Source organism: Euleptes europaea, chromosome 16 (genome assembly GCF_029931775.1).
Source record: "Euleptes europaea isolate rEulEur1 chromosome 16, rEulEur1.hap1, whole genome shotgun sequence".
Classification (NCBI taxonomy): Eukaryota; Metazoa; Chordata; class Lepidosauria; order Squamata; family Sphaerodactylidae; genus Euleptes; species Euleptes europaea.
The window spans coordinates 10990857-11018726 of record NC_079327.1 but is presented as its reverse complement, the minus strand read 5'-3'; the positions used below and the strand labels follow the sequence as shown (position 1 = coordinate 11018726).

At 42.4% G+C, this 27870-nt stretch overlaps 1 protein-coding gene across 1 annotated transcript in view; it reads right to left on the bottom strand.

Annotated features, from left to right (window-relative positions):
* The window catches only part of LMO7 (LIM domain 7), a 112015-nt gene that overhangs the window by 43520 nt on the left and 40625 nt on the right, over positions 1–27870 (bottom strand). Inside the window, exons 4-12 of the mRNA XM_056861866.1 lie at positions 16571–16601; positions 14182–14295; positions 12888–13086; positions 10821–11073; positions 8155–8448; positions 7670–7843; positions 6382–7098; positions 3723–3752; positions 583–700 (exon numbers count right to left, since the gene is read on the bottom strand). Of these exons, the coding sequence (XP_056717844.1) occupies positions 583–700; positions 3723–3752; positions 6382–7098; positions 7670–7843; positions 8155–8448; positions 10821–11035 (1548 nt within the window). The 5' untranslated portion in view covers positions 11036–11073; positions 12888–13086; positions 14182–14295; positions 16571–16601. The remainder of the gene's footprint in view (positions 1–582; positions 701–3722; positions 3753–6381; positions 7099–7669; positions 7844–8154; positions 8449–10820; positions 11074–12887; positions 13087–14181; positions 14296–16570; positions 16602–27870) is intronic.

Below are 27870 nucleotides of genomic sequence, written 5' to 3'. Positions count from 1 at the left end.
ACTGAAATGGAAGCTGAATTTCAGAGAGTCAACAAGCAACTGCCAAGAGATCGTCTTCATAGGACATTTATACATTCTACAAAGTTCGGAGTATTTCTCAGAATGACCAAAAAAGAGGCCTTCTATTATATAGCTCCTTTGCCCAACCCCATGTCAGAAACAGAGAGCAATAAAATGCAGTCACAAAGGACTTCTCAGAAACCATACTCTTCACTTGCCTCCGTATCTTAAGACAGTAGAGCAGCAAAGCAATGGCGTGCACTTCATCTGCTGATACAAGGGCTAGGAAATGCTTTGACTTTAGCAGTCCTCTGAGTTTACTTACACACTCTGTTACAGAACAGAAGATATGGGCACCTTCTATAATAGCCCGGACTAGACCGATCTCGTCAGGGCTTGGAAGCTGAGTAGGGTCAGTACTTGGATGGGTCACCACCACGGAAGACTAGGGTTGTTATGCAGAGGGCAATGGCAAACCATCTCTGCTCAACTCTTGCCCTGAAAACCCCATGAGGTGGAATTTCATGGCGTCGCCATGAGTCAGTTGTGACTCGATGGCACACTTTACCTTCAATTACTTACATCTTGCCACTGTTGGTCTTGCTCTTGTAGCTGAGACCTTATTCTCTGTAGTTCTTCGTAACGCACCTGCCGGATTGTTTGGAGCTCTTCAGCACTGACGTCATTCAAGGATTTACTCCTAAGAGGAGACACCGTTATTTTAACATTTCCACTTTGCCTTTAGGTAAGGTAACAGTTCTTTGGAGAGGGAGATGAACTATCTAGTAAGAAATAATGGAATTGTACCACAAACAACAAGAGACTGGGAAGAAAAATAAACTGTGTGGAGGAGCTGGAGTTTATATTCAACTGTCAAGTATGATATCAAAACAGAATAGGCAATACAATCCATTTCTAGAAGCTTTTTGGGAGCCATTATTAAAAAGATCTCTCTCCCAATTCTGTACACCTGAAGTTGTGTCATCATTAGGGTTGCCAACTATGAGTTGGGAAACACCTGGAGATTTTGAGGGTGAAGCCTGGGGAGGGTGGGGTTTGGGGAAGGGGAGTGACTTCCGCAGGATATAATGCCATAGAGTCCACTCTCCAAAGCAGCCAGTTTCTCCAGGGGAACTGATCTCTATAGTCTGGAGATCAGTTGTAATGCCAGATCTCCAGGCCCCACCTGGAGCTTGGCAACGCTATCATGGGCATAGTGCTAGAAGAAAATTAATGTAAGCATCTTTCAGGGACCTATATGGAACATACTGCAGTAGCATTTACATCAGGAATGCCACTAGTCTGAGACCAGCACTGCCTATGCACAATGCAGATCCTATTCCAGCCATGTATTTCCAAACTTTACGTTGTCATGGACACAGGAAGAAAAAGATATGTGTTGCTTTGGGGGATAAGAAATTACCCTAGATTGATTTTACCATAAATCCCAGTGGAGTTTGACATTGGTAAGTGTCATGATGATACAACTCTACACTGCCACAGCTCCTGCAAACACACACACAATTAAATGCTGTGTCTTGCATTGGACATTTGGACCCAATACGAACCCTAACCAAAGACAATTGCATTTCATCAAATTATAAAACAGTTCTATTGAAAAACAACTTTTTGCTACGTTTCATTAGCTGTTCAAGAGAGATAATTCTCCAAGAAAAGAGCAGGGGAAACTTTGTAATGCAGTACGGAACATGGGCCAGCGTACAAAGTTACCGGAATTAGAAAACCTCTCCCGGAGTACAGGAAACGATAAATGAAAATTAACTTTCCTTTGGAGGTATCATGTAGCTGTCTGCTAGCAACAATTTCCTAATAGGCAAAATGATAGAGCCGATTTTGCAAGAAACACCTGATGTCCAGGACAAAGTTTTAAAGAAATATACATGTTTTTTAAAAATATATATATGAATGGAATAGACTGCCTTTTCACCCCCAACACTTTAAATCAGCAAGGTTTACCACTGCACCACAACATACAACTTCCAAGATTTCTTTTCTTCTTCCTTCATTTTCTGACTTGGTAGATGGAGAACGAGACTGATCTCAACAGTGACACAGATAATGGGTGCAATCCTAAGCAAACTTGATAAAGAGTAGGTCTCATTCAGCTGAGTGGTACTCCTCAGGGAACACACTTTGAGTAGTTCATTAAGCATATGAAATACACAAGCCTTGTCCATCCTCTGGCTGATTCCTCCTAGCTTCCATAATTGGTTTCTCTATCCTTCATCTGAACACTGGGGGCCACAAGAAAGGTAAGTGTATTTATGGGTTTTTTAAAACAGTTTATTAAAAATTCTAATTAATATTTTAAAGAAACCAAGTAAAAACCTTCCTATGACTACATTTCTGAGGAAGTCAACGAATAACTTAGTGATGGATGTGCTTAAAACAACCAACGCAGAAACCAACACTGTTTAGGATTAACCGTCTTTAAGAAACAGAAACTCCCAACTTGATTTTTCAATATGTTTTAAAACCCTTGCTGATTTTGGCAGCGTTAGCACCACTTAATATGGAGTTCTGCAAAACCCTTATCACAAAGCCTGATCCATTTCAAAAAGACATTGCCAAAAATGCACAAGGCACATTACACAAGAGTGGGAAAAGTCATAAAATGCACGTGCACAGGCTAATCTACTATAGAGTGCAACATTCAGCCTCCCAAAGGTAATTCCCGCATGCATCTGACATGACAGCACCGTCTATAGCAAATGGCCAGAGGCCTCCTCTAGTTGCCAACAGGCCTGGAGAAAAATGTCCTGTCCCCTTAACAGTTGCTTTGTGTATGGCCTGTTATTGATTTGTACCGCGTAACCCACTTTGGGTCTCAGTGAAGAAGGCAGACTATAAATACAGAAAGTAATTAAAGGTAAAGGTCCCCTGTGCAAGCACCGGGTCATTCCTGACCCATGGGGTGATGTCACATCCCGACGTTTCCTAGGCAGACTTTGTTTACGGGATGGTTTGCCAGTGCCTTCCCCAGTCATCTTCCCTTTACCCCCAGCAAGCTGGGTACTCGTTTTACCGACCTCGGAAGGATGGAAGGTTGAGTCAACCTTGAGCCCGCTACCTGAAACCAACTTCCGTTGGGATCGAACTCAGGTCTCACGTGAGCAGAGCTTGGACTGCAGTACTGCAGCTTAGCACTCTGCGCCACGGGGCTCCCACAGAAAGTAATTAGTAATAATTATAACCTACGATACTTGTGGACAAGTACAGAAAGCTGCCATACTGGAACCATGGTTTGTAACACTTCACTGGCACAGCCGCAGATGCCTCCCATACTTAGGCATACGTTGTCACGGCAGCAAAACCGTTCACTGTTAGCATCTCTGGCACACGGTCGCCAGCTGCTGTCCAGTGCAAAGAGCTAGCCATGAAAAACTGTATGAGCTAGATTCAGATGCTCTGTTTGAAGGACTCCGCGAGCCAGGCATCAGCAACAGAGAAACGTTAAGAAACCAGGAAACAGCGGTCCTCTTTTATCATACGTGCAACCCTTTTGTCAGTGAAAGCGCCTTCCAAACCAAGCGCCGAAACTGCTACGCAAACCAGCCAAGCGCAGAAGTATTAAAGCAGCATGCACCAATCGCCTAGAGCGCCAAGTTTTCAGCCGCCGCAATGAATGCACAAGCTGGGGGGGGGGGTGTTAATCCGTTCTACGGTCCGGTACGTTTGCGTTCTTTCGCCATGAAACTTACCCATGCTCATCAGAAAGCTTTTGAAACAGCCTAGGAAATCAGAAAACCAGAAACAAGGTCATATTACCCATTCCATTTTCATCAAATGTAAATCAAGGCAACACTGAAACACAGGATAACTAAAACAATGAGTATTGAACTGCTGAAGGAGCAAATACTATGAGGTCTCCATTACCCTCTGAAATTTCAGATACTTATGAGGAAAGACTGAAGAGAGTCTGGGACTTTTCAATCTAGAAAACAGGTGACTAAGGGGGGACATCATAGAGGTTTATAGATTTATGCACGGGGTGTAAAGAGTTGACAAAGAGAAATTTTTCTCCCTCTCCCAAAATAGTGGAACTCAAGGGCACCCACTGAAGCAGATGCGCAGTAGATTCAGGACATACAAAAGGAAATAATTCTTTACAAAGTGAGTGATTAAAATTGGAATTCGCTGCCAGAGGATGTAGTGATGGCCACAGGCACTGACATATTTAAAAGGGAATTAGACAGATTCATGGAGGATAGGACTATCAGTGGCCACTAGCCATGGTGACTAAAGGAAAGCTCCATGTTCGGAGGCAGTCAACCTCTGAATACCAGGAGCCAACATCAGGGGAAGGCCTCGGCCTCCAGCAGGGCTCTTCTTATGTTCTTACGAAGGCCTCAGCCTCTATGCCCTGTTGTTGTCCCTCCAGAAGAACTGGTTGGCCACTGTGCTAGACAGTATGCTGGACTAGATGGACCACTGGATGCTGGACTAGATGCCTGAATGACCCCCTCCCACTGCTTCTACTGGACTAGATGCACCACTGATCTGATCCAGCAAGACTCATGTTCTTATGGATATGGTTTAGAAGAACCATTTGAAGTAACAGCCTCAACAAGCACAAATACCACTTCCTAATTTCAGCTGGTGTGAGTGTATGTATCTGTCAAACACAAAAATACTGTCAAACACATAGACGTATCAGAAGCTTAACACATTAAAGCCTCAAACATTCATTCACAATTTAGATGTTCCTATGATAGCCCTTCAAAACAGTCAGAAAACAAAACATTAGGGCCACAATCCTGTTCATAACCTATGTGTAACATTCTTGGCATGTAGGAAAAGAAGCCAATTAGAGAGGGATAGTTAACAAGCAAGGAATCCATCACCAAGGAAGGTTGGGGGAAGCAGCCATAGAGGATCCAAATGAGGCCTCATGCTACCCGAATTTTAAGTGCACTTATCATTCCTTACATTTTGTTAACTGTGTTAAGCTTCAATATATGATCAAACAAATTCAGAACCACAAATGTTCACAAATGTTTCCAATGAAGCATGCACAATGGGTTCTTCAGAACTACACAACTAGCAAAACATACACAGTGTTTATGGAAGACCGAACGAATGCCTTGAGTGGAGCGAAACGGATGAGGCTATTTCGAGATGAGAAACGAACACTTTACCAGGCAAACACAAGAAACCTCATAAGGTATGACCAAGGATTGTCTCTTCGTGAAGACAGACGCTGTCAACATCGACACCTTATGCTCACTACGGTCCAAGAACCTTCTGAAAAGGCTGTAGAAATCCTCCCACACTGGGGCTACCTTTCAGCGCAGGATTTAAATTGGAGTGGGGCAGCGTTACCTGTTAAAGTTTTAGTGGCATCATTAAAAAAAACAACGTTTCAGTGCAAGCTCTCAGCCTCCAGGATAGATGGGGCTAAAAATTAAAACAAATGGAAACGTTACTAATTTACCAAATTCGTTCGAGTTGTGAGTCCTTCCTGACCTAACTGCAGGAAAGGGAGAATTCAGAAACATGTCAGGTTACTAAACTACTAAGAAGCAGAAAAACGGGTCTCTTGTTAATCCCGGTGACAGCAAGAAATCTAGCAAGGCCTTTAATTTGATCACAAAATTGAAGAGGGAGGGAAAAAACACAGATTGGGACAAATTTGCCTTAAAGTCAAAGCCCCCTTCTCCCAAAAAAGCTGCACAGTGCGTTTCGGTGTCCCTTTCCAAAGGCTCCCATCCCTCATGACGGATAAGCAGCCTCTGGCTTCTGACAAACAATAGTTACTCCCAGAAAGAGAAGCTACAAGGTGCGCCTGAACACCTCGCACGTTCCAAAAGGGCTCTGAGATGTTTGTAGAAACAATTATTTCCCCTGTACCTCCTCCTCATCCACAGGCATGTCTATCAACATGATGGCTTTAAGAGCTTTATATTTTCATAAGAAGGTTCTAGAGAAAAGGTCACGGGCGAGAACAGAGTTTTCATTGTTAGCGAAGCACTCCAGTACTCAAAGCGTGCATATTTCCATAAATGTCTACAGACAGGTGCTAAGTAGTAACTGACTGCCTTGTTTCTGTTATCACAAAGAGCAACAGATCTCTCCTGGTCCTTTACTGGAACAAAAGTTGGACAGTTCAGGAGGGGGAGTTGCGTTAGTCCAGTGATCGAACAAGTCCTGTAACCTCTGAAATGGAACATCTGTACTGTTGACGACTTTGGTAACCAACACAAGGACTTACAAGATGATGAACACAAAAAGCCAAACAGGTTGAAGTTTCACACCAAGACATGCAGAGCGGAATACGAGATGCTGCCTTTCTTCATAACAACCCACATTTCTCAAGTACTCTTAGACACAAGCTCAATCCATGCAAGGCCACGAGCTGACCTTTCCACCATCTGCCGTTTCTTGTGCTTGATTTTGCTGGCCTCTCTGATAGCCTCCCATTTTTCTAGATCGTCTTTGTTGCACGTTCCTGGGGAGAAGCTGATTGGCTGCACGTTAAGGCCCACTTTGAGAAGTTCTATCTTGCGGGTCAGCATATCGTCCTTTTTTCGGCGCGAAGAGGGCAGTAAGATGTTTCCACCACTTTCATTCATTGAGGCTGTCTTCTTCTCAAGCAAGCAAAGAAACTTGGCCTGGATTTCTGGTGGGAGACTCCAAGGATCCGGAAAAAGAGCAGGCTGGTATCGATCTGGGGCACCCGACAAGGGCACAGCTCTGTTCTGTAGCTGAACTTTGCGGACTGTCAGGTCATCTTTTTCTAAATCTGGTATTACAGGTTCACCATCTCTGGGCTGCAGAACTATTTCCCCTTCTAAATGAGGGCCTCGCTTATAGGACTTCCTAAGATACTCAAAATTTTGGAGAACTACCGGATTCAAATGGAACGCGCCAGTCTTACGAACAAACAAATCATCATTCTCCAAATCTGGATAGAAGTCTCCGTTTTCAGAGTCCCTTTGGTCATATCCAGGCCTAACGTAATTGGTTTTTCTGCATGTTATGAGCCTAGGGCCAGAAGCAGGATCAATTTTGGTCCTAGTTTCGGAGGACAGGTAGTCATCAGAATATTTTTGCAGGGCCCGGAGAAATAAAAACTGACTGAGATATAAGAAAAAACACACATACAAAAAAATTAGAGCTGTATTAACTGGTAAATTCAGAAACCTCTCACAGAAGTGGTAATTCTGGTTCCAAATTGCACCATTTCAGACGGTAGGTAAAAGCCATGCAAAACCAAATGCTTCTCAATGCTCAACAAATAAAGGTGTGATGTGGAAAACTACAGTGTTGGGGGAAGCCTGTTCCTGATACTGTAGTTCTCTAAGGCTTGAAACTTCAATCTCTGGGACTGAAAAGGGCGCACACTGCAACATTAACACATGGCTGGGCTTACATTCCAATGTCTTTACGAACAACGACTTTATTCCAGAACAGCACCAGTGACAGACACACACCAGCCATCGCAGGAAATACGCAAGGGAGCACAGGCAACACAACAAAAAAGACGATCCCGTTTCTTTTAGTCGTGTGAATTTGGTAAGCTGGCTATGTACGGGCAACGCGTAGAACGTTAAAAGCAGCTTCCACGTCGCTTATTGTTCGTTTTAACATTTAGCAAACAGAGCTTTCCCCACAGACAGAATAGCACACATCATGCAGTTGTAGCAACCTTGGGAGGTCAGAAGAGACGCTAATGCTTCTTTCCGCAGCCTGTGGTTGTGCAGCATATTCTGCTGCTTGGTTAATGAAGTCTGGGTCTCCTCTGCAAGTGTTATCCAAACTACCACAGGTGATGTTGCGTGGTTGGACTTCAGCAATGTGCTCTTCAGAATCTGTTTTTATACTGCAAAGTAGCACAAAAGTTGGAGAACAGGCAGGGGGGAAAGTCAAAGAACGCCTAAGTGCTGCTGTAAAAATCACATACAAATTATCTATTTCAATACACAATGCTGAAAATAAGTGTGGGAAAGATAGCGTGCCAAGATTACTTGAAACGCTATTCAAGTTTCAACTTCCCCAAATGGCAGACCAAGAAGTTTTTAACACACTCCCTTTAAAAAAATACTTCTTTGATCTGAGCCAGTTTAAAAATATATATATATATTTCTATACAAAAATTAAAATCTGGTTCTGACTTCCAAAGAAGTGACAAACCTGAATCCTTGAATATCCATATACCATTTTTTGGAAAAAGATATTCTGTCAGCTTTTTTCCAATGTAATTCTTCGCCTGGAGTCCACGTCTTGGGAAGAAACTTATGAGAAGAATCTTTTGTGTTTGACACTGCAGCATTTATTTTGCGAACATAAAGGTCATCTGTTTCTATGTCTGGGGTGCCCATTGTCTTTTCTTCCTCCTCTTCATCGAAATAGCTGGAGAAGTCTGAAAGGACGTTAGCTGTTGTTGACCTGAATTCCATCTCTCGCTGCAAAGCTCTCCTCGGGTTACTGCACAAAATATCCAGTCAAGTTATACTTTTTAAGAACCAAACGTGCCGCCCTGTACACAAGAAACATTTTGGGCTACAAAATCACAAGCTCTTTTGAATGAAGAAAATTAACTTTCCAGTCTGGAAACTCTGTAACAGTGTCAGTAGGCGGATTATGTTGCCTTTGGCCAACACAAAATGTTAAGAATTTGATTATGAAAACTGAGGTTACTTATAAAGATGTAGAAATTCTGGTTTTTCTATGTCCCCCCCCCCCCAGTAAGTTGCTGTTGACTTATGGTGACCCTACAGGGTTTTCAAGACAAGAGACTTTCAGAGGTAGCTTGCTACTGCCTGCCTCTGTGTAGAGGCCCTGGACTTCCTCGGTGGTCTCCTATCCAAGTACTAACCAGGGCCAACCCTGCTCATCTTCCAAGATCTGATGAGGTCAAGCTAACCTGGACTGTCAGGGATGCTCTAGGCTGATCCTGCATTAAGCAGGGGGTTGGACTAGATGGCCTGTATGGCCCCTTCCAACTCGATGATTCTATGACTATCTGGGCCTTGGTTTTCAATGGATTATTTACAGAAAAGCTTTTAGGGAGCTCAGGAACAAATTATTTAGATCTACAGAATTAAAGCTCAGACCTTGACACGCATACATCGTAATCCTAAATGTGTTGAGCATAACCTACAGTGGAATTCTCCTGTTCAAACCCCAATGAAATTAATGGAAGCTGCGCAAGAGCTCAGTAGATTGTGCATTATACTTATTAAACCAAATAGGCCCCAATTAAAACAATGGGCCTTACCTTCAAACAAATGTATTTAAGATAAGCGTATAAGCATGTATTTAGTGACAAAATCCCATCTGGAAGAAGAAAGTGTTCTCAGATGTCAGTGTGAAAATATACAGGTCACTAGAAAAATGTGTTTGGACTTGTTCTGGGAAGCCAAGTTGTTCCATATTAAGTCCTACCTATGTCGTTCCTTGGGGCAAACCTTTGGAACAAGAAAAAGCTGAGCAGAAATTCTGGCAGCACTCTTTCCAGCAGTAGCAAAAAAATTCAGAAGTTTGCTTAATGAAGTGGGAGCTTCCTTTAGCAAGGAAGTAGGGTCCTCAGGAGCACTCAGGATTGAAACAGAGCAAAGCTCAGACCTTGTTAACTGAACACAGCAGGTGGGTTACATGGGCAGCATCTTGAAGTATCAGATTTAGACAGATCACTTTGTGGGGCATTAAGAAATTCAGGTGCTGAAAAGCTCAGTGGGGGGGTTCTTTTTCAACCAGGCCCTGTATTTTGCAGTGTCAACCATAGCCAGTGTTTGGCTGCTTCCTTCTGGTCTTCCAAATCGTCACACTTTCAGATGATCGGTGTGCAACCTAGATGCGCCATGCCACATTCTGCTGTGCCATTTTACTTTGATTAGAAAACTAGGGGGGCTCTGTCCTCAGCTGCTGAGATCAGCCCAAATGGGAACAAAGCAAACAGAATGAAATCACACGCCTCGCGACCGGCTCCATTACAACTGCAGAATAAACCAAAAGCAAGTTATAGAATCCACGAAACAACAATCTAACGCATCATCATTTTGTATTAGAACAGCTGTTATCAGTCCAAAGCAGGGGTGTCGAACTTAATTGTTATGAGGGCCGGATATGACATAAATGTCGCTTGGTCGGGCCAGGCCATGCCTTGCCAGCCCAGATCAAGAGTGGGGAGGGGGTGGTGGCTGGCTCGCAGGCCAGATAAGAACTCTCAAGTCGGATCCAGCCCACGGGCCTTATGTTTGACATCCCTGGTCTAAAGCTACAAATATGAACAAGTACTACTGGATTTAAATGAACTTTTACATAGCATACTATATAGTTTTTTTTCCAGACCTAGAAGTGGAACTGTTGGCAAAAGGCAATTAAGAGGTTTATTCTCCTGATTCTAATAAAAGGACCAAAATCTATGTTATAAAGTACATAGGAGAGGTAAGAGTGTGTAATAAGTTATTCATCACTTTAATAACCTTAAACCCGGAAGTCAAATGCAACCAAAACACCCTGCACGAGGCAAAACAGTATTCCCCAACTGTCCATTTCATTAAACCCCAACATCCTGAAAACCACAGAAGAGTTTCGAACTTAATAAAAACGATTTATTTGGCCTGGTGCAAAATGTAACTTTCTCCACCTTCTAACCATGGTTAGGAGACTGGGACCATACTGCAGCCTCAGCAGTTGTCACCCCTGCCATGGTAAGGGTGAAGAGGATGGGAGGAGTTCATGTGCTCACATGCATGCTTCAGATTTCCATAAGGCGCATTACTTCTACACTGAGCTTCTTCATAGCAACAAGATTAACCCTGGCCACTGAAGGAGCGTAAGCATCACACTAGTACCTGGAGAAGGTCCCGTCTGGCTCAGTAAACACAGGACTCGCCCAGCTTCTCCGGTTGTCTTCATTCTTTTCGGTCCTCTTCTTTCTCAAAGGAGCAGGTATATATGTTGGTGGTTTGGTTTTGCTGGGTAAGAAACGATTGAACTCCGCCGCAGGCTTGGGTTCAATTAAGGAAACCCTGCGGTAGGACATGTCGTCTTTACTAGGATCTTGCATCCTGGCGCGCGTTTCGGAGTCTGTGTCGCTTTCACAATCTTTTAAAGGAAAAAAAAACACAGGATGCACAAAAGACATATTTTACAATGACATTTCAGTTTATGATAACGCAGTATGAATACAATCTGTGAGGTTACAAACAAAAGTACCATTATTATTAGGAACTTGCCACGATGTTGCAGAAAAGAGCTGCTGGACTGGATTTTAGTTTGCACAGTGGCATTAAATTCCTCACATCACTGTCTTCTCTTCGCCACCTTACTAACAAAATAAAATGTTCCTCTCCAGTCATTTATAATCAAGTGACGCTTCTTATTAGAACTACTACAGCTGGTATGATCAGAAAGCCTCATCTCTGCAGTAGACCATTTTCTAAAATTGATTGTCCAATACCAGAACGAGTTTTCAAAATGTCATTGCAAACAAAGAAGTTATAAAGACACGGGGAAGAGATTACAAAGCGTCAGTTAACACTAGCATGCTTATTAAAATGGATTTGTTGCTCCTGGAAACTTCAACACAGCCAGAGAAATGTCACAATCACTCACGTCCACGTGGAATGCAGGCTCAAAGTGATTCTCCTTAGCAATGTTTTATGAGAGGTTTAAATATTTTAAATGAAAATACTGAAATGATTGTATATATCTTTCATTACCTTGGATCAGAGTACAGTAAAACACAACTCTATACTTCTATCATCAAGGTAAAAACACTTTGTATCTCAATGAAAAACATACTACAAAATATGGCCAGTTTTACGATCTTCTACATATTAAAAATAATATACAGGTTGAGTTATACAGATTGAGTATCCCTTATCCGGACTGCTTGGGACCAGAAGTGGTCTGTATTTCGAACCTTTTTAAAAAGATTTTTAGAATATTTACATATACATAATGAGATACATTGGGGATGGGACCCAAGTCTAAACACAAAATTCATCTGTTTCATATACACTTTATACATAGCCTGAATGTAATTTTAAACAATATTTTTAATAATTTTGTGTACACTGAACCATCAGAAAGCAAATCGGCGTGCTGCTGAGGGCCTGTGAGTAATTCCAGCATGCCAGCTCAAAAAGTCTGGTTTTGGGTCCAGATATCAAATGTCTGGATAAGGGATACTCAACCTGTAGTCACTTGCTTGTACTGAATGGGGGGCGGGGAGGGAACAGTTAAAAAATGGGATTCCCTGGGACTGTATGGTTAAACTATGATTTAGAAACTTCTCAATTGGTAGACCTCACACTTAACCTCTGCCTAATACTGCTAGAGGAAGGCACTGGCAAACCACCTCTGTTAGTCTCTTGCCTTGAAAACCCTATAAGAGGTCGCCATAAGTCGGCTGCGACTTGACGGTACTACACACACACAATACTGCTAAGGATAAGAGAAAGCAAGGAATAAGAAAAAGGTCTTCATGTTTGCTTACTGAGGGATACACAGTTTGTATCCTAGCTTTTCACTCAGATAAGTGCAGAGCTGTCTCTGTCCTAAGGAGCCTTCCTAGAGCTGACAAGTGTTTGTTTGTTTTTTGCTGGAGGAAGGCCCCCTGCTTAGGGCCAAACTACAAATGATTGAGGCCATGAGTCCATCCCAAAAGCAAATGCTTCTAAAATGGTGTCTGGCTGTTAGCTGAGCAGAACGGTGGGTTATAGCTTGGTATTTCAACCAGTTGCTAGACAGTCAATATTTGTTTAGAGGAAGATATTCTGCAGAAAGGTTCTTTGAAGCTGGGGTGGGGGGAGAGCCGAAATAAGTCAATGAACAGCAGTGTTTAATCCGAATATAGCTTTCTTTCCTGCTCACTTCTCTACAAAATGCTAGCTGAAGATTTGATAGGAACATACCTTCACTGCAACCTTTTAGAGTTATGTCCGAGGAAAGGCTGGCGGAAGACCTTGAGCCAAATGAATCCAAGCTATCAAACGAATCGTCTCTCTTATGGCTGGCAGATGAAGAAAGTGAGTCACTACGTTCAATGTACCAAATATCACCGTACCCACTATCCCTTCCACTTCGCTTGGGGCTGTTAGATTCTCCAAGAGCCTGCAGGGATAAAAAATTAACCAAATTGTGTTCAAAGTATTTTTAAAAAAATGTTTCAGAAGTTGACTTGGTAATATATGGGTTTTTAATGAGCAGATGCTTGCCCTTTGGCAAAATGAATTTAATGCAAATGTATTCTCTGTTTTATAGTCTGAATATTTTTAATATACATACTCACATATTACACTTAAAAGTTTAAAATAAAATGTAACTAAGTAGACTCCTTTGAAATGTGGTGTTGGAGGAGAGGGTTACAGATACTGTGGACTGCCCCCCAAAAAAATCAGTGGGTTATAGATCAAATCAAGCCTGAACTGACCCTAGAAGCTAAAATGACTAAACTGAGGCTATCATATTTTGGTCACATTAAGAGAAGACAAGAGTCACTGAAAAAGATAATCACGCTAGGAAAAGTTGAGGGCAGCAAAAAAAGAGGAAGACCCAACAAGAGATGGATTGACTCAATAAAGGAAGCCATGGCCCTCAGTTTTCATGATCTGAGCAAGGCTGTTAAAGATAGGACATTTTGGAGGACACTGAGTCATAGGGTCGCCATGAGTCGGAAGCAACTTGACAGCACTTAACACACACACACAAGAGAACCAAGTAAGCCTAATCCATTATGCTAAAGGATCAGCCACAGGAAGTCCCCAGACCAAACCCAACTCCACCTAGCCTTCCTATAGTGTTGGCAACCTCCAGGTGGGGCCTGGAGATCTCCCAGAATAACAGCTGCTCACCAGACAACAGGGATCACATCACTTGGAGAAAATGGCTGCTTTGGCGGGTGGACTCTATGGTGTTATACCCCGCTGAGGTCCCTCCCCTTCCCAAACCCCACACTCTCCAGACTTTATCCCCAAATATCCAGGAATTTCCCAACCCAGACTTGGCAACCCTACCTTCCAGCTGCCAACACAAAAACAATGAGAGTCTGTGGAACAAGCAGAGGCCGTGGCTTGCCCGAGCCGTTCCCCACCCAAACGTTCCACCTAAAAAGCTAGTCCCTGAACAGGTTGTCATGCAGAATATGGAAGTACATACAACATTTTATCTTTGTTAGAAAAATTGCTCTTCCACACTTAAACGTCTTACCTTTGACAAAGCTTGGCCTAATAATTTTTCAAAGGCTTTTAAATTAAGGTGTGGGCCATTATAATACGGGTTGCTGTGCGCTTTTCTACCCAGCCAATATAATGTGATCAAAACCTAAAACAAAACAAAAGGAATCAAATAAGAGACATTTGCAAGTAACCAAATCAGGCAAGTGTGTGTGTGGGAAATCCTACTATAAAATATTGCATTCAGTTTCAGGTTTTCCATAATACATTCCAATACGGTATACTATTGTTTCACTTTCTTCACAAGACAGACGTTTTACAGTTTGATAAAAGAGAAGACGACTGAAGACTTCCAAAAAAATTGGGAATGCTATTTCGAATATGTTAAACAGAAAAGACAGATTATTGTCGAAGGCTTTCACGGTCAGAGTTCATTGGTTCTTGTAGGTTATCCGGGCTGTGTAACCGTGGTCTTGGAATTTTCTTTCCTGATGTTTCGCCAGCAGCTGTGGCAGGCATCTTCAGAGTAGTAACACTGAAGGACAGTGTCTCTCAGTGTCAAGTGTGTAGGAAGAGTAATATATAGTCAGAAAGGGGTTGGGTTTGAGCTGAGTACTGTCCTGCAAACGTAATGTGCTAATCATTGTCCTGTAAGTATCAAGATAATGTGCTAATGAGGGTATGGTATGTTAATATGGAACCATTGTATTCTGAAGTGATCTGTTAATGTGTGTAATCCAAAGCTAATCTGCATGGCTATTGTTGAATGTTGTCTTTGTTAGTCTGGAGGTTTTCAGAACAGGAAGCCAAGCCTTATTCATTCTTAAACTCTCCTCTTTTCTGTTAAAGTTGTGCTGATGTTTATGAATTTCAATGGCTTCTCTGTGCAATCTGACAAAATAGTTGGTAGAATTGTCCAGTCTTTCAGTGTCTTGGAATAAGACCCTGTGTCCTGTTTGTGTCAGTCCATGTTCAGCCACTGCTGATTTCTCAGGCTGGCCAAGTCTGCAGTATCTTTCATGTTCTTTTATCCTTGTTTGTATGCTGCGTTTTGTGGTCCCGATGTAAACTTCTCCACAGCTGCAAGGTATACGATATACTCCTGCAGAGGTGAGGGGGTCTCTTTTGTCTTTTGCTGATCGTAGCATTTGTTGTATTTTCTTGGTGGGTTTAAACACTGTTTGTAGGTTATGTTTTTTCAAACGTTTCTCCATCCTATCAGTGACTCCTTTAATAAATGGCAAGAATACCTTTCCTATGGGAGACTGTTTTTCCTGAGTTTTCTGATTTTTGTTTGGTTTGTTTGGTTTAATGGCCCTTCTGATTTCATTCTTGGAGTAGCCGTTTGCTAGCAGTGCGTGATTTAGATGATTAGTTTCTTCCTTGAGAAACTGTGGTTCACAGATCCATCTTGCACGTTAATGGCGAAACGTCAGGAAAGAAAATTCCAAGACCACGGTTACACAGCCCGGATAACCTACAAGAACCAGAAAAGACAGATTGTTAGAGATAAAGATTAGTTTATAAAACTTACTATATAGGATAGAAGGAACTTATTTAAAAAAAATGTAGACTATAATGTATAGGATATCTGAAATGAAGAGACAGACTCCCCAAAGGAGTACAAACTGTGTGAATGTGTGTGTATATGTAATTTGTGTGTTTTCTTTCTGAAAATGTTAATAAAATATCTTTTTTTAAAAAAGACAGATGTTTTACAATTCTCTTTCAACTAGCACATGTGATTCTTAATTTTCAAGAACCTCTGACCAGGTCCCCTTTCAAACAAACAGGTAGTGGCTAATACTAGCCTTTTCTGGCTAGATTATGAATATCCAACCTTAGGGTCTTTTATTAAGCCTGGTCTATACATCCTTGTTAAGCCTGATCAATACATCCTGCAGAGGGAACAATTTATGTCATATCCATCATGCATTCACAATCACAGCAAGAAGAAATATGTTCTATGGAACAAAGTCTTCCCTTTGTACTTTACTTGACTCCAGTTTAAGACAATATATTTTTGTAAGATTCACCTATCTAGAAAATAGCTCCTCCAGTAAGTCTCAGCACGTAGCCAGAAGTATATAAACAGAATTTAGTAGAGTTTTGCCCATGCATGAGGAATCTTGAGAATCGAAAGGCAGCATTGTGTGGTGGTTAGACTGTCACAGTAAGAGGACAATGCACGTTATTAAAATCAACAAGTAATGCAGTTAAGCACATCTCTTCAAGAGGACAATGCACGTTATTAAAATCAACAAGTAATGCAGTTAAGCACATCTCTTCAAGAGACCAGTTTTTACTACTGCTTGAGAGTTCTAATGAAAAACAGTAATAAACCCAATAAATTAAAATTTCGAGTCATTTTTATGGGTGTCAAATGATTTAAAAGTTAGGAACCCCCCCCCCCCGCATCTTACATTTTTCACTCTTCTGTTGGTCTCTTCTTGCCTACAAAAAATACAGAGAAAAAAAGTCCATTAATCTACATCATGACCACCACTCAACGGTATTCACATAGCAAAAACTAACTTGGACTCCACAGACAGAAAGCACAGAACCACAGAGCCTAGTATTGTAACTCACAGATACCCTAAGCGCGACCATACCCCACTGACTATTAGTGCCAATCAAATCACATGGCAAAATTGGACAAGAGGCATCCCTTTGTAAATGGGGAAATCACACAAACTGACCTGCAAGAGCAGATCCAGATCTGTGAGAGAAAGGAAGGGTGAGATGGATGCCATTCCAGTGAACCTGTCCTAGGAAACTCCACTTAGGAGCCAGTGTGATATGGTGGTTTGGAGCGGTGGACTCTAATCTGGAGAACTGGGTTTGATTCCCCACTCCTCCACGTGAGCGGTGGACTCTAATCTGGTGAACCGGGTTGGTTTCCCCACTCCTACACATGAAGTCAGCTGGGTGACCTTGGGCTAGTCACAGCTCTCTTAAGAGCTCTCTCAGCCCCACCTACCTCACAGGGTGTCTGTTATGGGGAGAGGAAGGGAAGGAGATTGTAAAACAGTTTGAGACTCCTTAAAAGGTAGAGAAAATCGGGGTATAAAAACCAGCTCTTCTACTGATCTTCTTCTTCTAATGCACATTTCCCAGCAAATTTAAAAACTGGAAAATCGTATCAACCACCCCCTCCCCCATGCCAAACCATTTTCAACAGAACAACAAAACGAAAGAATGCCACGTTCATTTTATGTCCCATATATATATATATGTCATAGCCAAGTAGTTGAATTTGGCGAGGTGGTGTGTGATTAGGGAAAATATTCTATAAAGTGTACTTTATGCACTTTAAATTGAGTATTATTTTTTTAATAGTGAGACTTCCTTAATTACAACTTGGAAACTGCTCAGTTTGACTGGTATTGTTTCCGTTCATGTTACCAAATTTGATGAAACAATGCATTTTTAGAACTCATCACTGGCCAGGACCTAAAATTAAAACCTACTCAGCTTACCCACTAGGCATTTTCCATTATTGAAATAACAGTGGACAACTTCAATTTCAAAGAATATTGGTGGATAGTAAGATAAGAACAGATTACAGAGAAAAAAATATTAATTCCAAGAGTCTAACTTTCAAAACGTATATATAAACCAATAGCTTTGTTGGTTCTTGTAGGTTATCCGGGCTGTGTAACCGTGGTCTTGGAATTTTCTGTCCTGACGTTTCGCCAGCAACTGTGGCAGGCATCTTCAGAGTAGTAACACTGAAGGACAGTGTCTCTCAGTGTCAAGGGTGTAGGAAGAGTAATATATAGTCAGAAAGGGGTTGGGTTTGAGCTGAGTATTGTCCTGCAAAAGTATTGTCCTGTAAGTATCAAGATAATGTGCTAATGAGGGTATGGTATGTTAATATGGAACCATTGTATCCTGAAGTGATCTGTTAATGTGTGTAATCCAAAACTAATCTGTATGGCTATTGTTGAATGTTGTCTTTGTCTGGAGGTTTTTCAGGGCAGGAAGCCAAGCCTTATTCATTCTTAAACTCTCCTCTTTTCTGTTAAAGTTGTGCTGATGTTTATGAATTTCAATGGCTTCTCTGTGCAATCTGACAAAATAGTTGGTAGAATTGTCCAGTCTTTCAGTGTCTTGGAATAAGACCCTGTGTCCTGTTTGTGTCAGTCCATGTTCAGCCACTGCTGATTTCTCAGGTTGTTTAAACCCACCAAGAAAATACAACAAATGCTACGATCAGCAAAAGACAAAAGAGACCCCCTCACCTCTGCAGGAGTATATCGTATACCTTGCAGCTGTGGAGAAGTTTACATCGGGACCACAAAACGCAGCATACAAACAAGGATAAAAGAACATGAAAGATACTGCAGACTTGGCCAACCTGAGAAATCAGCAGTGGCTGAACATGGACTGACACAAACAGGACACAGGGTCTTATTCCAAGACACTGAAAGACTGGACAATTCTACCAACTATTTTGTCAGATTGCACAGAGAAGCCATTGAAATTCATAAACATCAGCACAACTTTAACAGAAAAGAGGAGAGTTTAAGAATGAATAAGGCTTGGCTTCCTGCCCTGAAAAACCTCCAGACAAAGACAACATTCAACAATAGCCATACAGATTAGTTTTGGATTACACACATTAACAGATCACTTCAGGATACAATGGTTCCATATTAACATACCATACCCTCATTAGCACATTATCTTGATACTTACAGGACAATACTTTTGCAGGACAATACTCAGCTCAAACCCAACCCCTTTCTGACTATATATTACTCTTCCTACACCCTTGACACTGAGAGACACTGTCCTTCAGTGTTACTACTCTGAAGATGCCTGCCACAGCTGCTGGCGAAACATCAGGAAAGAAAATTCCAAGACCACGGTTACACAGCCCGGATAACCTACAAGAACCAATGAACTCTGACCGTGAAAGCCTTCGACAATAGCTTTGTTATTACAATTAACAACTGAAGAGTTAGTATTACTTATCCAAAACCTCTGGATGATAAATGTAAAGCTTTACTAATGTGTTGTACTGCTGCCAACACAAAATAAATTCCTGTAGACCTTCTTACTGCTTTCAGTGCGATTCAGCCAGCAACGCAGTGGAAAACTTTGACAAAGATGCACAATTTTATTCACTATGAGTTGTTACACTATAGCATATGTTCACGGGCCCCTTGGTCTTGGAAATGTATGTAACATGTGTCAGATTAAACACGTCTGAGGGCTGGCGCATTACTGTCTCCATAGGTGCCTCCACCAAAAACCACCTCCCTAGGACAAGCAATTCCAGTCCATAACATGTTCAGGTATTCATTACTAAACTTCCTGATGTGCGTTGTGTGTACTTGCAAATATTGTGGGAAGGTAGTATTTGCTACAGGGAGACATCTGCATTGATGGATGTTTCCATTTGAATGGCCATTAGAAATAATTTGCAAGAATGCCATGAGGAAGGGCTGTGACTCAGTGGTAGAGCCTCTGCTTGGCATGCAGATGGTCCCCGGTTCAATCCCGGGCATCTCCAGTTAAAGGGACTAGGCAAGTAGGTGATGAGAAAGACCTCCGCCTGAGACCCTGGAGAGCCGCTGCCGGTCTGAGTAGACAATATTGACTTCAATGGACCAAGGGTCTGATTCAAGATAAGGCGGCTTTATGTGTTCAGGTAGGTGCCATGAGGCTTTGATGATGATGAGGAAGTAATCGTGCAATGCTCAGTTCTCCAGGGGAGGAGAGGAATGACCTAATAGTGTTTTATATGCTCACTTTCTACCCGAACTGTTGGAAGTTCCAGGGCTGTTTTTTTTACAGGGTCAGTTCCCTTTTGAAGATGATGTAATAAGCTTTTAGAGCTACCCAGTAGCAACTTTCAGAACTGAGGCGACATCCCAACTACCAAATTTTTTTCTACCACCCAGTCACCTAAGTAGTCACACTGTTTCCAGCATTAATGTCCATTTCACCAAGTATCTTCTATCCCATCAAGGAAGCATCTTCTACCAATACAAAGCATTCCCTGACACTGCAAGCCCATTAACATTTTGCTTTGTTCTTCACAGGGAACCATGACTTACCGGTGGCCATAAAACATAGGTTGGAAAGAACGGTGGAGTGGGGTGGGGGATGGAATCAAGAGAACGCCATTTGGTTCAAGAAAGTAGCCAATAACTCTCATAAGTGTCCTGAGATTCGTTCCCACCAGCTTCAACACCAAATGCTTTAACCTGAAGTTGGTGTACAGAACAGTCTTAAACGTAACTGAACACTTTCAAATTCTTCATAATGGACTGATGACGTCCCAAAGAAAAACAGTCGCACAATGTTTTTTTTTAACTCACTCAACATACCGAACATTGTATTACCCTCCTCAAGTGTTAAGCTTGCCGAACCTAATACTTTGTAAGCTTCAGCGAGTCATTCATCTGCTCGCCTCCTCAGGGTGACATTGAGTAAACAGAGTTGTGCTGCTCAGATCACATTTGCATGGACGTTTGTAAATACTTCTCTGCTTGTTGTGAACCCAATGACAAGGCTACACAACAGGCGCCCTGGTTAGTTGGAGAATTCAGCTTCAGCTGGTTATGGGACAGGGAGGGTAGAAGAACACACGAACATATGAAGCTGCCTTATACTGAACCAGACCCTTGGTCCATCAAAGTCAGTACTGTCTACTCAGACCAGCAACTGCTCTCCAGGGTCTCAGGCAGGGGTCTTTCACATCACTTACTTGCCTAGTCCCTTTAACTGGAGATGCCGGGGACTAAACCTGGGACCTTCTGCATGCCAAGCAGATGCTCTACCACTGAGCCACGGCCCCTCCACAACAAGAAGAAGAGCTGGTTTTTATATGCTGACTTTCTCTACCACTTAAGGCAGAATCAAACCGGCCTACAATCACCTTTCCTTCCCCTCCCCACAACAGGCACCCTGTGAAGTAGATGGGGCTGAGAGAGCTCTAAGAAAACTGTGATTAGCCCAAGGTCACCCAGCAGGCTTCATGTGTAGGAGCGGGGAAACAAATCCAGTTCACCAGATTAGCCTCCGCCGCTCATGTGGAGGAGTGGGGAATCAAATCCATTAGAAGGAGAAACGCTTATCCACGATGGCCACCTTATATCAAGGCATATTATAAACACCCTAGGAATTCAGCGAAGGTAAGACGGGTAAATACATCATCAGCATTTGTGTGACCACAGTACTGTTGTGGTTTGGAGTTACACAATTAAGGATACAGAGTTGAAAAAACAAGGGTTTAAAGTCACTATTGCTTTTTCTTAACCTACACGACAGTTTTGGTGCAGTTTGGTGCAGCACTCAGGTGCCAGACAAGAAAATTAAGTATTACAATTCAACAAGACCCTGCTTAAGGTACCCTCACCATCTGAGGCTAGATGAGTTGTAACCTGAGAAAGTGCCTCCTCGGTCGTGGCACCAAAATTATGGAATTCCCTCTCTATAATTGTCTTCTGCCAGCATGTGAATATTTGTGTTGTTGTTGTATTTGGTGTTCCAATGACCCTTCCTCCTGTTCATATGATTATGTGTTTTGTTTTAATTGTGTTTACCAATTATATATTAATAATGTTTGAACGCTTTTATTGTTTGCCACCTTGGGGACCCTAAGTTGGATGGAAAGGCAGCTTAAAAGGCTGGAAAGGCAGCTTCAAATAAGACAACTCGTTCAATCAATTTTGTTTTTCAAGCATACTTGTTATGTCATCTTGCCTTTCTCAAAAAGACATTCCTGAAACTGAAGGCAGCATTCACTAATGTTAATTCAGACCCACATCTATGCCTTCACAGGAAATAATACCTGTAATGCATTTGGATCTAATATGGACAGAACTCTTGAACCAGCAAAAGTCTATAAAATTACCAGCGGGAGGTATATATTTGTATACGTCTATGATATATACTAGGCCAAATTTTGCTAGGATAGGTGCTCGGTCCCTCCGCTACTCTAATTACCTCCTCTGTAGGCTAAATTATCTCTCTTCAAGTTCTGTGCGTCACCGTTCAAACAGCTTTTGAAGTTCATCCATCTGCCCACACCGTCCCCACCCGTGGACAGCTGCGCATTCCCTTTCCCCACCAACTGCCAACTCTCAAGTCGATCCTCCAAATCACAGCCAAGCGGACATATGCATCTATCTGCTCTTGGCTTCATTTCTGTTGGCCGATTTTCCTAAGATCCCCATGGCGGGGATAAGAGGGCAGGAAAGATGGAAAGAAAAAGATGAGTCCTCACTGATAATTGGCCTTCTTTGTTTTACGAAACTGAAAAGCAACTAAAAGAATTATGGGTCTAGAGCTGGGGTCCTCACCAAGTAGGGTTGCCAGGTCCCTCTTCACCACTGGTGGGAGGTTTGGGGGGGTGGAACCTGAAAAGGGCGGGGTTTGGGAAGGGGCTTCAATGACACAGAGCCCAATTTCCAAAGCGGCCATTTTCTCCAGGTGATCTCTATCGGTTGGAGATCAGTTATAATAGCAGGAGATCTCCAGCTAGTACACGCCTATCACCAAGGCGCCCACCAAAACCTTTCTGGGTTCCCACCAAGTGTTTTTAGAAAGTGGGCAGGACACTCACCCAGCAAGGCTTCTGATTGGCCACTGGAGTTCCAATTGGTGGGCAGGTTAAAATAACATTTTTTTTGCAACAGCTGCAACTAGTGTTGGTTTTTATTCTCATTCCTCTTTCCCCATACATTTTTTAAAACTATCCTCTTCCCTTGCACGTAAGCATCCTCTGTGTGATTGGCTGTGCCTTCTGCAGCAGCAATTTTGTGGTTGCGCGCCCACCACCCTGCGTCACTTCCAAAGGCGCCCACAGGTTTGAAAAGCTTAGGAGAAAGTGCTGGAAATGTCAAAGCATAGATGGAACACTCTATCACATGTGGAGGTCTTGCAAAAAAACCAAGAAAATATTGGGAAATGATGAAATGCGAAGAATACCGAAAATCATGGATCCAAAAAGTATCTTGTTAAATATCTGGCCAGACAATATGCCAAAAATATATAATGAATTATTTAAGTATATGGTGACAGCAGCAAGAGTGGAGAATGCAAGAAAGTGGAACGCAGAAGACAACCCAGATGTAACTGAATGGACAAATAAAGTAGCAGAATATGCAACCACGGCTAAGTTAACGTCTTTAGTGAACTAATGAAGCTGCCTTATATTGAATCAGACCCTTGGTCCATCAAAGTTAGTACTGTCCACTCAGACCGGCAGCGGCTCTCCAGGGTCTCAGGCAGGGGTCTTTCACCTCACCTATTTGCCTAGTCCCTTTAACTGGAGATGGCAGGGATTGAACCTGGGACCTTCTGCATGCCTAGCAGATGCTCTACCACTGAGCCACGGCCCCAACCACAGCTCTACCACTGAGCCACGAACTCTGTTTTTTTATGAAAAATTGAAAGTATTTCTTGAGTATACAGTTGTTAAAAGATAAAAAATATTAGAATGTTAGAATTTAAGTGAGAAAAACGTCATCGAATATGCAATTATGATATTCAAAGAAGGTATAATAGAATAGAAGTTACAGAATCAGTTCCGTTATAATGTAAGAATTTGATGTCTATGTTTATATGTTTGTATGAATGTTTTGTAATATCTGTTTGGAAAATAAAAAACTTTTAAAAGAAAAACGTGGAGTCCCCTGTTCTACAGCCACCTCCAGTAAGGAATGTATGAAAATAAGAGGGATGAGACACCACTGTGAGAATTGAGATGTCTTATTGAGATGTCTTATTGTAAGAACTACAATCTGAGCTATCTTTAAGTAGTTGCAGCTAAAACTCATGGGAGGGGAAGGGGTGGATGCATGTGGGAGGGTTAAAATGTACTGTGCTTTATCTCACACCTTTTAATTCACTCTTAATTCAATATTTCTGTCCTGCCCCTTTGAGACTCGTCAGGCCAGAAGCCAGACAATTACTTCCCACCACTGGAAGATCTTCTGATTTGAATGTTAATATGTTTATTTAAATTCTGTATTAAGTTGGTTTCCCACGCTTCCTTTAAGTCGGGTGGGGCAGATGGAGCTATTCCACTGTATCCTTACAACAGCCCCTGCATTGTAGGCTGAGAAATAGCTAGACTGAACATGGGTTAAGTGGGGATCTGAATCCAAATGTCTGTGGCTCAAAAACAACGCTGTCTATTCACTTTAATGATAACTTTATAAAGAGTCTATATTAGGGTTGTCAGGTCCCTCTTCACCACAGACTGGAGGTTTTGGGGGCGAAGCCTGAGGAGGGTTTGGGGAGGGACTTCAGTGCCATAGAGTCCAATTGCCAAAGCGGCCATTTTCTCCAGGTGAACTGATCTCTATCAGCTGGAGATCAGTTGTAATAGCAGGAGGTCTCTAGCCAGTACCTGGAGGTTGGCAACCCTAGTCTATATGCTTTCAAGTCATGCTGGCCCCATTCACATTGCCGTTCTAAAACAATTGTTATCTGTTGTTGGCCTGATTCCGAGTAAAGCAACATTGGGATGGAGGCTTCATACAGCGTATTTAATGGGGTTGCCAAGTCCCTCTTCACCACCGGTGGGAAGTTTCTGGGGCAGAGCCTGAGGAGGGTGGGGTTTGGGGAGAGACTTCAATGCCATAGAGTCCAATTGCCAAAGTGGCCATTTTCTCCAGGTGAATTGATCTCTATCGGCTGTAGATTAGTTGTAATAGCAGGAGATCGCCAGCTAGTACTTGGAGGTTGGCAACCCTAGTATTTAAATCTGTTAATGAGCTGTGTCTGAAGTGCTCTGGCCGTTTCCCTCCCCCTCCCCCGCCTTTTTTGCAATGCTTTTGTTTTGTTTTGTTTTTCAAATATTCCAACTTTTGTGCTATAGAGCTAGACCAATATAGCAATTCAGTGCGATATTGCAAGCATTCTGCATGCATCTGAATGCTGGCAATATAACACTGAATTGCTATTATCGGTATAGAGCTATAGCGCGTAAGTTGGAATGTTTTAAAAAAGAGCCAAAATAGACTTCACTGTGGAAATGGAGGTGTTGGGGGAAACAGAGCTTTCAGGAGCACCACAGACATTTCAAGCAACATACTATAGTGACTCAGAAGCGCAAACAAGGCCTGAAAACAGGAGTTTTCAAAAAGACACAACAACAAAAAACAGCCCTGCTTTGCGAATGGGGCATAGGCTGTTACCGCACTAGTATTCCCAGCGATGTATTAAGAGTTTGAAAATGTTATAAAAAATACTGTTCGCACTTTCTATGTATTCCCACCGATGTATTAAGAGTTTGAAACTGTTATAAAAAAGACTGTTCGCACTTTGTTTGGCCCCTTTAGCTGTGAAGACGTCTGCCAACCATTTTTTAGCCGTGGCATCCAAAAACCCTTTTAAAGCGATGTTTTTTATAACATTTCCAAACTCTTGATACATCGCTGGGAATACCCAGTGCGGTAAAAGCCATAAATGGCTTTGTATGAAAAGGTTTTAAAACATCCAACAGCAGCCGAGAATCAAAACGGTTGTGTCTGAAATGACATTTTTAAAAATCCCTTAACAACTGGCTGCTAAAACGGATTATAAAGGCTGTTTGCGAGGGATCACTGTCTCGAGATGATGAAGTATTGTATCACTTCCGACTGCATGCAGAAATCCCGTATTTAATGCTCTGATTTCCAAAAAAACTATGCTTTAAGACAAAAAAAACCCCAGCTAGCTGAACAAACAATAGTTATGTCCATAAGAGCAATCGAACATAAGGAAAGTCCTGCTAGATTAGACCACGGTCCAGCAGTCTGTTCACACAGTGGCCAACCAGGTGCCTCTAGGAAGCCCACAAACAAGATGACTATAGCAACGCCATCAGTGAAAGAGTTCTGTGAGTATTGACATGATAGTAGAAGGACAAAAAAAATCTCTCCTTAAATTGATAGAAAGGAGTCTTGTTGAACTGTGGCAAATATCCACCGCTTCCTACCTAGCCATTTCCCTACAGAATGCACACCCACCAATCCTATTTCCCTCCAACACTTACTTCCCTTCATTGTTGAGCTTTCAATTCAGCAGCAGCTCAAGGCAAGTGGAACCAGGTTCATTTCAGGATGTTTTCATTGCTCCCTTTTCCCTTGAACAATAACTGCAGCAAAATTAACACACACATGCACTAAAAAAAATAATAAATTGCTACCGCAGTGTGTATATGTAAAGTGTAGGGTTGCCAGGTCCCTCTTCCTCACTGGTGGGAGGTTTCTGGGACAGAGCCTAAGGAAGGCAGGGTTTGGGGAGGGGAGAGATGTCAATGCCACAGAGTCCAATTGCCAAAGCGGCCATTTTCTCCAGGTGAACTGACTTCTATCGGCTGGAGATCAGTAGTAATCGCAGGAGATCTCCAGCTAGTACCTAGAGGTTGCAACCCTAGAAAAGTGCTGTCAAGTTACTACCAACTTACGGTGACTCACAAGACAAGAGACGAACAGAGGTGGTTTGCCATTGCCTGCCTCTGCGTAGCAACCCTGGACTTCCTGGGCGGTCTCCCATCCAAGTACTAACCAGGACTGACCCTGCTTACCTTCCGAGATCCAATGAATTCAGGCTAATCTGGACCATCCAGCTCAGACTACTACCACAATACTTATGGGAAAAGAGCTAGCCCCTTTAGAAGAGTAAGCCATTTCACTTATTTTCCTTTATAGGCGATCTGAAGGGATGAGGAAATATTTAAACTCATCTGATTGTTTTGAGCCCCACTGAACATCTAAATTGCTCATCGCTCTGTCCAGATACTTTCTTTTGTGCTGATGAATAAATACTATAACTACGGATGTGAAGCTTTCTTGGGTCCAAACCATGTCAGACATTTGGACACGAGTTTCCCCAACCCCATTCCTCACAGCCATGCAGTGGCTTCAAGGACTTGATTACTAGGGTTGCCAACCTCTAGATTGTTTTTTTCCAACCAACTGGATGCCAACAGATAGCAACTCTTAATGCATCTGACCAAGCAGGCTCTGCTCATGAAAGCTGATGCCACGATAATGGTGTTAGTTTAAAAGTTGTTCCTTCTGAAGGGGGGAAGGAAATGGAAACCTGCATTCTGATGCCCTGGACTGATTTTCAGTTCCCACGAGTTAACATATCATGTTGTTTACCTGGACGGCCCATTGACAGCAACGCTGCAGCAAGATCGGAATGCCCCGGTCCTTTTAAATCAACAGGCCTAAAGTATAAATAACTGGGTGGAAATTAACACCCAGGTGCTACAGTCCCGCATAGTTTCTCATGGCTGCAGTAAACCTCAAAGTCTCATTAGACCGCAATTAAAAGTTTTAACACACTGGGTATCAGAACATTAGGAAAAACATTCTGTGGTCACAGGCAGGTAAATCTGACAGTATTTAATGTGTTAAAGAAACACCCATTTGTACAAATGGAAATACCAGGGCACTGTGGGCCTAGAATACAGAGAGAATCCGCCTCTCCAAATGAATGTCTCCACCTTCTTGTTTAAGAGGAGAAAGGAAAGGAGAGGATGAAAACATGTCACTGTTAAGAGCCAGCGTGGTGTGAGAACCAGAATGGCGTAGTGGTTAAAAGCGATGGTTTTGAGCGGTGGACTCTGATCTGGAGAACCGGGTTTGATTCCCCACTCCTCCACATGAGCGGTGGAGGCTAATCTGGTGAACTGGGTTGGTTTCCCCACTCCTACACATGAAGCCAGCTAGGAGACCTTGGGCTAGTCACAGCTCTCTTAGAGCTC